Here is a 13,912-nt window from a genome sequence, read left to right as displayed (position 1 = left end):
AAATAAATAAATAAAAGTAATAAAAACTAAATAAATTGTCAACGAGTATGGGAATCGGCTCATTTGATTGTAAAAAAAATAAATAAATCGGCAATTGGAATCGGTCACGAAAAATCCTGATCAGTGCATCCTTAACTGGAATAGTTAGACCTACCTGAAAAACCTGAAAAAGCATGCTTCATTTCAGTTTTATCTTTGAACTATCGTTCCTATTTGTGCAAAATGGTTATCATTTATTACAATACAATGTTACAGTCAACAATGAAAACAATAAGTCTTATTTATTGATTGTGGCTAGGCCTGTGAAAATTTTGCCAGGGCAAGTAAAAAATTGAAACCACTGGCCAAACCGGGCCAGTAGAAAATTTCCTTAGCGTTGAGACCTGTCAATACGATCAAAATCAGTATCATAACACTTGTACACAGATCTGTAGAACACGTAGGTTACATAATGATATTTTAAAATGAAAAACTTAAAATATGTACTTGAAAAGAAAACAGGATGACTTTGAACAGTATCATTGTAAAATTGTGAGGAAGAGCTGAGCAAGTCTTGCACGTGTATTTCCTGGTGTGAGAGTGACTTCCTGCTTAAACAGGAAGTAATGGATACCAAAAAAAGATAGAAATGTATGTATGTAAAAGGAGAATGTATATGTGTGAAAGCAGAAATGTATGTATGTGAAAGGAGAATGTAAGTGTGTGTGAGAGAGTAGAAATGTATGTATGTGAATGGAGAATGTAAGTGTGTGAGAGTGCCAAAATGAATTATGGCTTGTACGGCCCCTCATATACGTTCAGATCAAAGCGTAAACAACATATCTGCCTTGAACGAAGGTCTTACAGGTTTGGAACGACATGAGGGTGAGTAATTAAAGACAGAATTTTCATTCTTGGGTGAACTATCCCTTTAAAATATCTTGCATTCAAAGACCGATATTATACAGAGATCATACAATCCTTATAAATAGTGATATTAAAACACATATTAGGCATAATATTAAGAAATGTGTTGTGCAATAACAAAATACTCCAAATAAAGTTTAATTATAGTTTTATATCAGTAAGTCTTAAAAGATATGTCAATAAATATTGGATTTGAAGTATACTTAATATGAAATAAATGTATTTTAAATAAATTATGGCTTTTTTTTTTACTAGGGGATGAAAAGCCATTTTTTCAATGCCAAGTACAAGGGACTAGTGAAGTGTGAGAGAGAGAGAAAGAGAGAAGAAGGGTAAGAGGAGAAGACATTGCAGATAATGGAGTCAGGAGAGATAAAGGAACTAAATAAAAAGGCAGAATTTCTAAGGAGAACTGCCAAAGTGCCCGCATCTGAGCCCCCATCTGCAGTAATGAGAGTCTGTCTGCTAATAGAGTTAGCTTGACTGTAAGTACACTGACTTGCTGTGTATAACTCCAGATGTCTTAGTTGCCAGTAATGCTAAGGTCACGGTCATCCTCATAGTAGCCATAGTTTTCAAGCAGAAGGAGCATTGAGGTACTTTGTTTCCGTTCTGCCTCTCTCTCTGCACTTTTTCCTCATTTCCATCCTCTTTAAAAAAAAAAAAAACTTAGCACTCCGTAGAGAGTGGATCCTTTCCCCTGGTCAGAACAATATCTCTCTTTGTGCCCCTTTCTCTTCTGTTTTCGGTGACGGAGGATAGGTTGTTGGCTTCGCCCCCTAGTAGAGCGTGTGAAAAAGAGGGGAACGCGTGAAAGAATTGCTTTAGCATGCGATGCACATCACGGAGCGAGCCTGAAGCCGGGCTCACTAGGTCTCCTTCACTGACCACTAAAAATGGTGGTAGATTTGAAAAGAATCCGAGCCGTGCCTGGATAATATGAAATGATTGTTATTCATCTCAGAGAGGTGAGAGGCTTTTGAGGTGAGGGTTTGAGAGGTACACATTATGTGCGTCGTACATGAATACTGCAAGTGGGTGTAAAATGTTTTCAAGATCATTTTCAGGTAATGATGTTGGTTATGCAGAAGTCAATATTGCTTTTTGTAGGAGCAGCAGGTGTTAGTGTGTGGGTATGGGTGGCATAAGGCCATGCGCGTTATGCCAGAATGCGCTTTTAGCTTTTTAAGTGCTGTATTATCTGATGTATCAAAGAGGTTTTATGTTATAGAGATAATGTGGGAAAAGATTGAGAAGTCATAATCATAGCTGTGTCATGTAGTTCAGCTGGGAGGGGTTCTGGTTAATACATTAGAATAAGGACACAGTAAGCATTTGTGATGTACAAGTTAACAGTTAGTCATTTGTAAAGCATTTTTTATGTTTTGAAACATTGATCATCAGCACATCATTTATGCATGGACAGTTGCAATGCATTACTCTTGATGGTTTGGGACATATACAGGTGCATCTCAATAAATTAGAATGTCGTGGAAAAGTTCATTTATTTCAGTAATTCAACTCAAATTGTGAAACTTGTGTATTAAATAAATTCAATGCACACAGACTGAAGTAGTTTAAGTCTTTGGTTCTTTTAATTGTGATGATTTTGGCTCACATTTAACAAAAACCCACCAATTCACTATCTCAACAAATTAGAATACTTCATAAAACCAATAAAAAATTTTTTTGTGAATTGTTGGCCTTCTGGAAAGTATGTTAATTTACTGTACATGTACTCAATACTTGGCAGGGGCTCCTTTTGCTTTAATTACTGCCTCAATTCAGCGTGGCATGGAGGTGGTATGGAAGCCCAGGTTTCTGTGACAGTGGCCTTCAGCTCATCTGCATTTTTTGGTCTCTTGTTTCTCATTTTCCTCTTGACAATACCCCATAGATTCTCTATGGGGTTCAGGTCTGGTGAGTTTGCTGGCCAGTCAAGCACACCAACACCATGGTCATTTAACCAACTTTTGGTGCTTTTGGCAGTGTGGGCAGGTGCCAAATCCTGCTAGAAAATGAAATCAGCATCTTCAAAAAGCTGCTCAGCAGAAGGAAGCATGAAGTGCTCCAAAATGTCTTGGTAAACGGGTGCAGTGACGTTGGTTTTCAAAAAACACAATAGACCAACACCAGCAGATGACATTGCACCCCAAATCATCACAGACTGTGGAAACTTAACACTGGACTTCAAGCAACTTGGGCTATGAGCTTCTCCACCCTTCCTCCAGACTCTAGGACCTTGGTTTCCAAATGAAATACAAAACTTGCTCTCATCTGAAAAAAGGACTTTGGACCACTGGGCAACAGTCCAGTTCTTCTTCTCCTTAGCCCAGGTAAGACGCCTCTGACGTTGTCTGTGGTTCAGGAGTGGCTTAACAAGAGGAATACGACAACTGTAGCCAAATTCCTTGACACGTCTGTGTGTGGTGGCTCTTGATGCCTTGACCCCAGCCTCAGTCCATTCCTTGTGAAGTTCACTCAAATTCTTGAATCGATTTTGCTTGACAATCCTCATAAGGCTGCGGTTCTCTCGGTTGGTTCATGCCATGCCGAATTGAGGCAGTAATTAAAGCAGAAGGAGACCCTACCAAGTTATTGAGTACATGTACAGTAAATGAACATACTTTCCAGAAGGCCAACAATTCACTAAAAATGTTTTTTTTTTTATTGGTCTTATGAAGTATTCTAATTTGTTGGTGGGTTTTTGTTAAATGTGAGCCAAAATCATCACAATTAAAAGAACCAAAGACTTAAACTACTTCAGTCAGTGTGCATTGAATTTATTTAATACACGAGTTTCACAATTTGAGTTGAATTACTGAAATAAATGAACTTTTCCACGACATTCTAATTTATTGAGATGTACCTGTAACTTCTTAAATATACCAGTGGTAAATGAGTTTTCATTGGTTTATTAGATTTAGAAAAAAAGATTTACATAGTATATGCAAATATTTTATACACATTTATAAACATTTTAAATAATGAATATACATATATAATGAAACATTTAAACAATATAAATATTTTGTACACACATATGCATATAATTAGGTTACATGTCTTCAGGTTTCCATCCATTGCATTTTTACAGTATTTTTGTATAATATTTCAACTTGATTCTATGATTTTTTTTCTCCAATTTTAATAGTTTTCAGATTTTTTGTTTATGTTTTCAGAAGTTTGTTCATCAGTGTTTAAATTATATATATACGGTGTATATATATATATATATATATATGACTACAGGTTGTGACTTAGTTGGCAATTAAACTTTCAAAAGCATACGTTTTTAATTTTAGTGTGTTAAAATGATTTACAGTGTTTATATGCATTTCTAAACTAATTACTATTTGGTGAGTTAACAGCTGTTTACAAAACATTTATTCATTAATTTATTTGTTTTATTATATGCCTAGTTATTAAATATGAAAGTTATTATGTCACCACTTAAACAAAAATTTGAATTAATTTTTAAAATTAAAATTAGTTGAAGTACTAAAATTTACAAAAAAAAAGTCCTCTGGAAAAAAAGTACTCGGATCCAAAACAAGCCGTTTTCTGAGGGTTATTACATAAATGCCTTTTTATTGATGATGAGGACATTTTTAAGTTATGAAACTTACAGGATGTATTAAGCATACAAAAACCTCTTCTGTGTCAAAAGATCAAGGGAAATTTGGTTTGTCATGTCATGACCCCTTTAATACTATAGTAATACATAAATAATACTTAAACACTGCCACCATTTATATATAAATAATATATATTGATAATTACAATTTGCAACTGTTTATAAATTAGTGTGCTCATTAATGTATGTTTGAATGATCATATGAATTTATATTTATTCTTTATTATCTAATTGTTTAGTTGATTTCATTTATTGTCTAATTTATTCTCTATTATCTGTCTACATCATGCACTGCTTTATTGCTTGTCGTTATAATTAAGTCTTACTGGCAGATCAGGTGTTTATGAGAAGCTAACTTTCTCTCGCTCTCTGCAGGTTCCTCAGGATGAGTGGGGTGGCTTCTCGTCTGTGGGTCAGGATGACGAGATCCCGTGCAGGAGGATGAGGAGCGGCAGCTACATCAAGGCTATGGCAGAGGAGGACAGTGGAGACTCAGACTGCAGCCCTACACCCTCACCCAAAGTCCAGGCCCGGAGAGCCAGCTACCTGAAAGCCACTCAGCCCTCCCTCACCGAGATGACCACACTCAAGTGAGTCTGGAAACGTATTAGCTTGTGCATTTTGTTGCCGTGAAATCACATGGGAAATTAAATACATGTGCTGTATGTGTACGTCTGGTGTGCAGGTGCGTGGACCCTGCCGAACCGTCTGCAATTTCAATGAACCGTCATCTTCTCTGGGGTCATTTTAAACATGGTATTTTACAGGCGTTCCACCCGCTCCGCATCTCTAAGTGCTGTTGGGATGGGACTCTGGAGACAGTGTAGTCCCGTCCTTAAATCCACCTCTGTTCACACACAAATGCATACACACTTACTCAGTGCAATTTCATATAAAATCCCTTCATGTCCTGAGACTCTTACCACTACAGTGAAATCCTTTCACTCTCCCCTATTTTAAAAATTCAACAGAACAAAGCCATTTCAAAGGGAATTTTCCTTTGCCTTTAAAGTTCCTTCCAAGTCCTTTCATTTTTCAGTTGCACACCGTTATATCGTCTGAAAGTGGGTCTTTTTTAATGCGGGAACTGATCTTGGCTTCAGTATTTATGTTAAAACCTCACATGCATATTGCAATTATAGCCGTGTACTACAGTGACAACATATCCTACTTAGAATGTATACAATGAATTGAGTCACTTTTAGGATCCCACAGACTTATTCATGAGAGCAAACTGATTTGCATTATAAAGAGAATCAACACACGCTTTTAGTTCTGTGTGTGTGAATGTGCGCTTTTGTGTGTAAACTTTGCAAACAAAGCATTCGTATAATGTGGGCATCATTTCTGTGACAACAGCATATGCTCATCAGTGCAGTGTAAAAATTTAAGTGCTCTTTTTTTAAAGAAATGAATCAATTTTAGCGTCCAGTTCTCGCTATTAACAAACCATTAACTATGACTTTTGCCTCAATAAACTATTAATTTGCTGCTTATTAGTAGGTACAGTAGTTATTAAGTTTAGGTATTGGGTAGGATTAGGGATTTAGAATATGGTCATGCAGAATAAGTACTAGTAAACAGCTATTATGTTATTAATAGGCATGCTAATAATCAACTGGTTCATAGTGCGACTTTGTCCCTATACTAAAGTGTTACCAAATTAATACTTTTATTCAACAAGAATGCATTAAACTGATGAAAAGTGACAGTAAAATAAATGTTACAAAAGAATTCAATTTCAAATAAATGATGTTCTTTTGAACTTTCATATTCATCAAAGGTTTGTGGGGGGAAATGTATTGTAGTTTCTACAGAAATATTAAGCAGCACAACTGTTTTGAGCATCAAGTCAGCATACTAGAATGATTTCTGAAGGATCATGTGACACTGAAGCCTGGAGAAATGATTAATGAAAATTCAGCTTTTGCCATTGCAGGAATAAATTACATTTGAAATTAGTATAAAATAATCTGATTTTGCTGTATTTTTGATCAAATAAATGCATGTTATAATAATTTCTATGTATAAGCATGACAATTCAAATTGTATATTTAATTTACTCAAGCATATGATACAAAAGAATTCAATTTCAAATAAATGATGTTCTTTTGAACTTTCATATTCATCAAAGGTTTGTGGGGGGAAATGTATTGTAGTTTCTACAGAAATATTAAGCAGCACAACTGTTTTGAGCATCAAGTCAGCATACTAGAATGATTTCTGAAGGATCATGTGACACTGAAGCCTGGAGAAATTATTAATGAAAATTCAGCTTTTGCCATTGCAGGAATAAATTACATTTGAAATTATTATAAAATAATCTGATTTTGCTGTATTTTTGATCAAATAAATGCATGTTATAATAATTTCTGTTTAAGCATGACAATTCAAATTGTATATTTAATTTACTCAAGCATATGATGTCATCAGTGTTCCAAATGAATTCATTTTGAACTCTTCAGATACTCCCTTCTCAGTGTGTAGGGAACGGGAAACACTGAGTAGGGTCCCTGTCATGTGCTCTTAATCTTTTCCTGCTCGACAGGAAGTGCCGCAGCATTGAATATTTATAATCAGAGCGTTGTGCCTTGAACTCAAATATGGACACACGCATTCAAACATACATATACATACTCCTGTACACACACGTACATGAAACTGGGGTGATAAATAATGCATAATAAAAAAGGAAATTTCTAAACCTATGAACCATAAACGCACTTTCTGTTCAGAAATGCAGTAATACAGTAGACATACACACTCATGTGTGTTTAAACAACCGCATGTATATTAGAGAAACAAAATGTTGCGTTATATAATAAATATGCAATCCCCTGAGGCCTGTGCTCATTATAGACAGATATTTCCTTTATTTCTGCAAAACAGTTCCACAGATGTGGGACCTGAGTCATACAGTATCTATTTTTTTGTACAAATTTTACCAATTTTTAATAAACAGTCAAATTTAGTCAAAACACGCATAGTAAATATTCAATATTTGTTTATTTTATATGATTAGTTATAAAAATTTAATTTTAGTTGATGATAATGTGTCATTCTTTAATAGGCCAGTGTCATTATTTACGTATATTAAAATTAACTATAATGTTTTGTTTAAATAATTGAACCATGTTTAAATAATTTAAAAATTTTAAATATACCAATGATTTATCTACAACATATAACATGTGAAAAACTGTCTTTGTAAAAAGCTGAGCTCCTGAAATAACAGCATATAATGAGAATACATGAGCGTTGTCCTATTTTTTCCGCAAGATCTAATTGTGTATGCTTTCCTTCTCATAGTACACTTCAGCAAACTTAAACTATTTCGTTGTTTTTCCATCAGTTGCTGCTTTAATTGATTTCATCCACTGTCATCTCTTCCTCTAAATATATTCTTGTACTTTTCCTGCATTCTTCCCTGCTCTTTGTTTTTCTGTTACTCCCTCTCTCTCTACATTCCTCACTCCAGTGAAGAATGACTAACGTGTGCTTTTTTTCTCGCTGTAACTGCATACTATTTTAAGAGCCACATCCATAATTAAAATTGACTCGACCTGAAGGGATAGAATGTGTGTTTGTGTGCGTTCATGTTTTAATGTGTTTCTGTGCTCATATTTCAAAGAACTGATTGCCCATCCACATGTAAACACAAACAGTCAAATGCTAGTACTAATTGTCAGGAGGTCATGTTTACACTGGTGTCACATATATGAAGAATACACTAACACACACACACACAAAACCAGGTCGAGTTGTTTTTAGGTCAGCAGTAATGAGTATGAAATATCTGTTGGAGGAAAACCATAGGAACGTGATGAATGAGTGTGAGTTACAAGAGTAATCTCACCCCTCATTAAATACTTGTACACCTGTTCTCGCTGTCTCTCTGTTTGCAGGATCAGTACGGAGTCCCATTCCCCCAAGCTGCAGATCCGGAGTCACAGTTACCTGCGAGCGGTGAGTGAGGTTTCGATCAACCGCAGTTTGGACAGTCTGGACCCGGCCGGTCTGCTGGCCTCGCCCAAATTTCGTTCCCGAAATGAGAGTTACATGAGGGCCATGAGCACCATCAGCCAGGTTGGTCATTGCCCCCTTCGTTCTCTGGTGGAAATCGCCATTAAGATGCTGATCTTACACCAGTGGGAAACAACAACTGGGCCTGGATCAGACCCTAAGGGTGATTTCCAACCAAAGCCTTCCTCAATCAACGTCAGCCTTCAAGAAGGTTTGCAAAGGGGAGGAAAACATGCAAACGAAAATAAGTTATATTTTTGCTCAATTTTTGCTCAATCCCATTAATCATCTCATGGAATCCTTTATCATCTCTTCATCCATGCATTATTCAGATTCCTAATTCGCGTACTATCAGTATGGTATGGAAGATTAGGATTAGCATCACAAATTGTAGGTTTGTGTATACTGTTTAAGGTGCCTAAGTTAGTGTACTTCTTTACAATTAGAGTCCTTGCACACTGAGTCAGAAATTGTATGCGTTTTATTTTTTTTATTTTTTTATTTTTTCCCGTATCGGTCATCCTTTCCTATCAAAATGTTTGCTACAGATGCGAAAACGCAGAAAATCGAACCTGATCCATTTTTTATTTATTTTTTTATGACAGACGAAAGTTTCGGAGGCAGTGTGTAAACGTGATTGACACAACGTGGGGTCGTATTTATTTTTTAACGTGCGAAAATTTTGAACGAGAATTTCGGACTCAGTGTGCAAAGACCTTAAGACTAAAGCCCCAAGTATACTTCAGTTTTGACACGAATATTAGTGAATGCATACAGCCGAACACATTATTACTGTTTGCAACTGTTATTCTGATTCTATTAATTCTACTAATTAAAGTAGTTTGTTGGTATTATTCCGTTATTTTAGTAGTTTGCTGTTATTCATTCTCTTCTTTTTTTTCTGTGAAACATTGGCACAGTGTTGCCAACTTTTAGACAAACTAATCAGCTCGCACATACAAAGTTCACATGGTTTTAAAAAAATTGGCTGTGCGTATACGGTATGTGCGTGTTTTGTTGATGAAATTAACATCTTGCACACTTTGCGTGTACCTTATCATACCTTATCGAAGTATACTTTGGGCTTTTAGCTGCCACAGGCTGCTGTTTTAAATGTATAAACGTAAAAGTTCAGTTTTACACATTTTCCTCATTAAAACAATTTACCGCCCAAAAACTGTTTACTCACATGAAATTAAGATTTTAGCCATATCAGTTGCCTATTTACAGCTGTTTTATTTACATGGGAGCGGGCCCTGCCATTTTGAGATCACATGACTAACTGAATACTAACCGAATACTAAACTGAATTGGTGGTGGACGAGGAGATACCCCCCTCAAAATGTAGAGCACTTTGAGTGCTTAGAAAAGCGCTATGTAAATGTAATGAATTGTTACTATTATTACTTACTTTATTTCTGTTACCCTCTTTTTATTGCTCACTTTTACTCAGAATAAATTAATTGCAAACAGACCATTACAAAGAGCATTTCTACAATGGCATCTATAACTAAAACTAGCATTTTTGTGTAATGCTGCCTCCACACACCTAGATGTCAGTAAAAGTCCAAGATGATTACCATATCAGACAGTGCAAGAGTTGGCTAGATGCTTACAGAAATATTCAAACACAGTCCCTTGCTGCGTCCCAATTCACATACAATCCGCTCTATTTAGTAATGCGAAATAAGAATTGGTGTGTCCCCAAATTGGAGTATCTTGAAATGAGTATCTCTCAGAGGTACCCAGATGTTTTTATTTTTTTCTATTTCCAGTGAAATTTCGAATTACAGATCCATGCACACTCTAACGGCTAAAACTGGCCACAACCCATTGTATGTTGGACACAGATTTGTTTAGAACTACAAACATAAATAAAGAAAGTGTTAAAAACTACAAACATGGCAGATAGAGAGATTGAAATAAAAGCGTTTACATGGTCACATGACACATGAATTTCATTCATACTACACACATTCATACTATGCAGAACATACCTTTTTAGCAGTCACAAAGTGCATTTTTCATCAAATGTAGTATGTAGTAAATGTACTCACTATGCGATTTCAGATATAGTTAAGCGGTGTTCAACAAAAAGATATGTGGTGTCAAGATGCAGTTTTACGATGCAATATTTTGTCCCAATACTGCTGACTTACTAATCTACTCAAAATATGTATTTTCCCCATCACCAACAAGTACGTACTAGTAAAAGACTTCAAGCGTCTACTCTGTCAGAATGAGCTGTAACTGGAGGAGTATATGCTAGTAACAAAATATTAAGTGTGTAGAGATGAGTTCTCATGTTAACTGTTAGTTTTAATGCTTGACAGTAATTTTCACGGTGGTGTCAGTAAAGCCTTTTAAGCAATTTTAAGTGGTGTTCTTCCTTGTTAGCATGTGTAGCTAAGGGATTTTCAAGGTGAGTTTTCAGGATTAGTGTCCGTTGCCATGGGATTTTAAGGTGAGTTTTCAAGATTAGCTTCTGTAGCCCTGGGATAAGGTAACGGGCAGCGTTTACAACCAAGACAATTTTAAGGTGAGTGTTCAGAGCCTGACAGCTCACTCAGACAGACAACAGCCCTAACCTTTTAAAGAGCTGCTTCCTCCAACCCGCAAAAAAAGACACTGCCCTCAGGCATGTGTGTGAATGTGCGTCTTTTCTGCTCCCTGAGGATATATCAGTCATTTCAGTTACAAAAAGCTCCGTCTGCTCACCAAAAAAAATATTATTTATATGTGTATATTGAATGTGTGTGCATGTGTTTGCATTGTATGTGTGTACAGGCATACATATTTGTTGGTGTAGGTGTGTAGGGTTTTGGGGGTTTTATTGCTACTAGATGATTAGCAAATCTTGGTGCCTGTCTTTCTTCCTTTAGCCAGTGACAAACACTCAGCTTTCTATTCCTCCAATCACAACTCACTATTAGTCCTCCAGTCACAGAATTCTCCAAAAAACCTGTTTCCACTTTCTTTCCAACCTTAAATCATGAGACCCCTTCCTCTCATAAGTTTCTGTCTAAATCCAGTCACACTAATTACACTACTGTATTATAGAATTAGCACTAAAATAAAGGTGCTTCACGATGCCATAGAAGAACCTTTTTGTCTAAGTGGTTCCATAAAGAACCTTTAACATCTGAAGAACCTTTCTGTTTGACAAAAGGTTCTTTGTGGTGAAAGAAGGTTCTTCAGATTACAAAAAGGTAAGAAAGAGATGGTTCTTTAAAGAACCTTTGACTGAATGGTTCTTTGTGGAACCAAAAATGGTTCTTCTATGGCATCGCTTGAAGAACCTTTTGAAGCACCTTTATTTTTAAGAGTATAGTGATGCAGCCACACCTGATTTTGCTTTCACTTCTACAGATTTCCTCCCCTCTGCACTCCTTTTTTTCTGTTCTGTTATCTGTATTAGTGTGTTTAACCCTTATCGTTGAAGATGCAGCTTGGCTGTTAGAGGGTTAAATCGAGCCTATGACAAATGACTGCTCAGGATTCGCAATTTGCACATTTTCCCCTGACAATTGTTTATACATCAATATTTAACCAATTACTAATTCCAGCTGTGATGTTTACTCATTTTGGTATTTATGGGTGTCATGACATTTTAAGCTGCAACGATGTCATTAAGTTGATTACAAGTAAATCTATGTTAAAGTCGAATGACTTTTTTTTTCTTATTAAACACACTAATACACCTAGTGTTTTTTTATTCTTTGTGATTTTCTGTGTTGCTTTTGTATTTTGTAAAACCTTTGTATGGTTATTTTCCAACGCTAAAAAGGTGGGCATGGCAACAAAGCACCCTTGATTGTGAATGCATATATCTGCTGTGTAGTATTTTTATTTAATTATTTTTAATAATAATAATAATAATAATATAATTATTATTATTGTTATTGTTGGTATTTTAAATGATATATTATATTAACATAATTATATTAATATAGTTGAATTATATTAACACAATATGTAGATTTTATTATTTATTTATTATTTATTATTTTTTACATTTGTATGAATATTTTGTATTGTATATTATGCATTATTGTTGATTATATCTAGGAAACAATAATATTAATAATACAATATATATTCTTATTTACAAATTAAAATTAATCAATCAATCAAATATATATATATAGTGAATCTATTGTTTATAGTAAGATGACTATGGTAAAAACATTTAGTTTTTCCGCAATATGAACAAATTGTTCATTTTCAACCCTTGGTTAATTTAATATTTGGTTATCTTGTGCCATATTTCACACTTTTCATCCCTTTCCATACCTTTAGTAGGCCTTTACTGCAATTCTTGAACAGGTTTTCATAACTCAGGACTAAAAGTCATGCTAAACATCTTTGAAAATGTATGAAAGGTTGCCTAGGGTTAAAATTTAACTTAATCTAGGGTTAATCTTAGCATGAAAAGTCAAATGTGTTTTTATAGATCTTTAGTAAAGTAGCATTTAACAACTTCGTATGACCTCACTAGATTCCTCTGCCTTCTTACAATGATTTAAAGTCATTTTACATTAGTAAGACTTGAGCTAACATCTTGAAACCTGCTCATTCAGCCAGGAGTGTTTAAATGCTACTATCCCACCACAGAAGGGTGAAGGGGTAATATGACAGCATGTGGTGACGCGTTGTCTCCCCCTGCAGGTGAGCGAGGTGGAAGTAAACGGGCAGATTGAGGCTGTGTGTGAGAGTGTGTTCAGTGAGATGGAGTCTAAGGCCGTGGATGCTCTGGATCTTCCGGGGTCCGGATGCTTCCGCATGAGGAGCCACAGTTACGTGCGGGCCATCGAAAAGGGTTGCTCGCAGGAGGAAGAAGAGAAGAGAGCGATGTGTCAGGCCATCTCACCACCTCGAACTACAACTGTTAGAACCATCCAGAGCAGTACAGGTACCAGAGCCTTAAAACCTGATAAAACAACTGCTATTACTTAAGTTTTAATAACCGGTTTGTCACTAGGGTTAGTGACATTTTTTTAAATACATGCAATGTCTTAAATATACCTTTTCTATGAGAAACAAGTTTTCAATTTCTATATTAAAATAAATAAATTAATTAATTTTTCATAAGTATAAACACAAAACTGTCCGGGTGATGATTTTGTAACACAGAAAATGTCGAAATATAATAAAAATATAATTTATTGTATTTATTACAAATTATTATAATTATATAAATACGATTTATAGAAGAATAAGGATAATTTTTTTTTTACCTTATTATCATAATTATTATTATATGAATATTTTAAATTATATAATATATATATATATTAGGGGTGCAACGGTTCAACTTACTCACGGTTCAGTTTGTATCACGGTTTT

General features: G+C 35.3%; 1 protein-coding gene across 8 annotated transcripts in view; it reads left to right on the top strand.

Annotated features, from left to right (window-relative positions):
• Positions 1–13,912, top strand: part of LOC107754193 (disks large-associated protein 1-like) — a 137,416-nt gene that overhangs the window by 87,334 nt on the left and 36,170 nt on the right. For 7 of the 8 annotated variants that reach the window (XR_001641552.1, XM_016570556.1, XM_016570555.1 and 4 more), the window contains 3 exons: positions 4,919–5,133; positions 8,449–8,629; positions 13,235–13,478. Coding sequence is in view for 7 of the 8 variants with exons in the window: in XM_016570556.1 (XP_016426042.1) it covers positions 4,919–5,133; positions 8,449–8,629; positions 13,235–13,478 (640 nt within the window). In the remaining variant the exon portion in view is untranslated. The remainder of the gene's footprint in view (positions 1–4,918; positions 5,134–8,448; positions 8,630–13,234; positions 13,479–13,912) is intronic. The other variant, XM_016570558.1, reaches the window with a different exon arrangement.

This window comes from Sinocyclocheilus rhinocerous, unplaced genomic scaffold (genome assembly GCF_001515625.1).
Source record: "Sinocyclocheilus rhinocerous isolate Xijiao unplaced genomic scaffold, SAMN03320098_v1.1 scaffold442, whole genome shotgun sequence".
Classification (NCBI taxonomy): domain Eukaryota; kingdom Metazoa; phylum Chordata; class Actinopteri; order Cypriniformes; family Cyprinidae; genus Sinocyclocheilus; species Sinocyclocheilus rhinocerous.
This window is presented reverse-complemented; position numbering and strand designations above follow the sequence as displayed.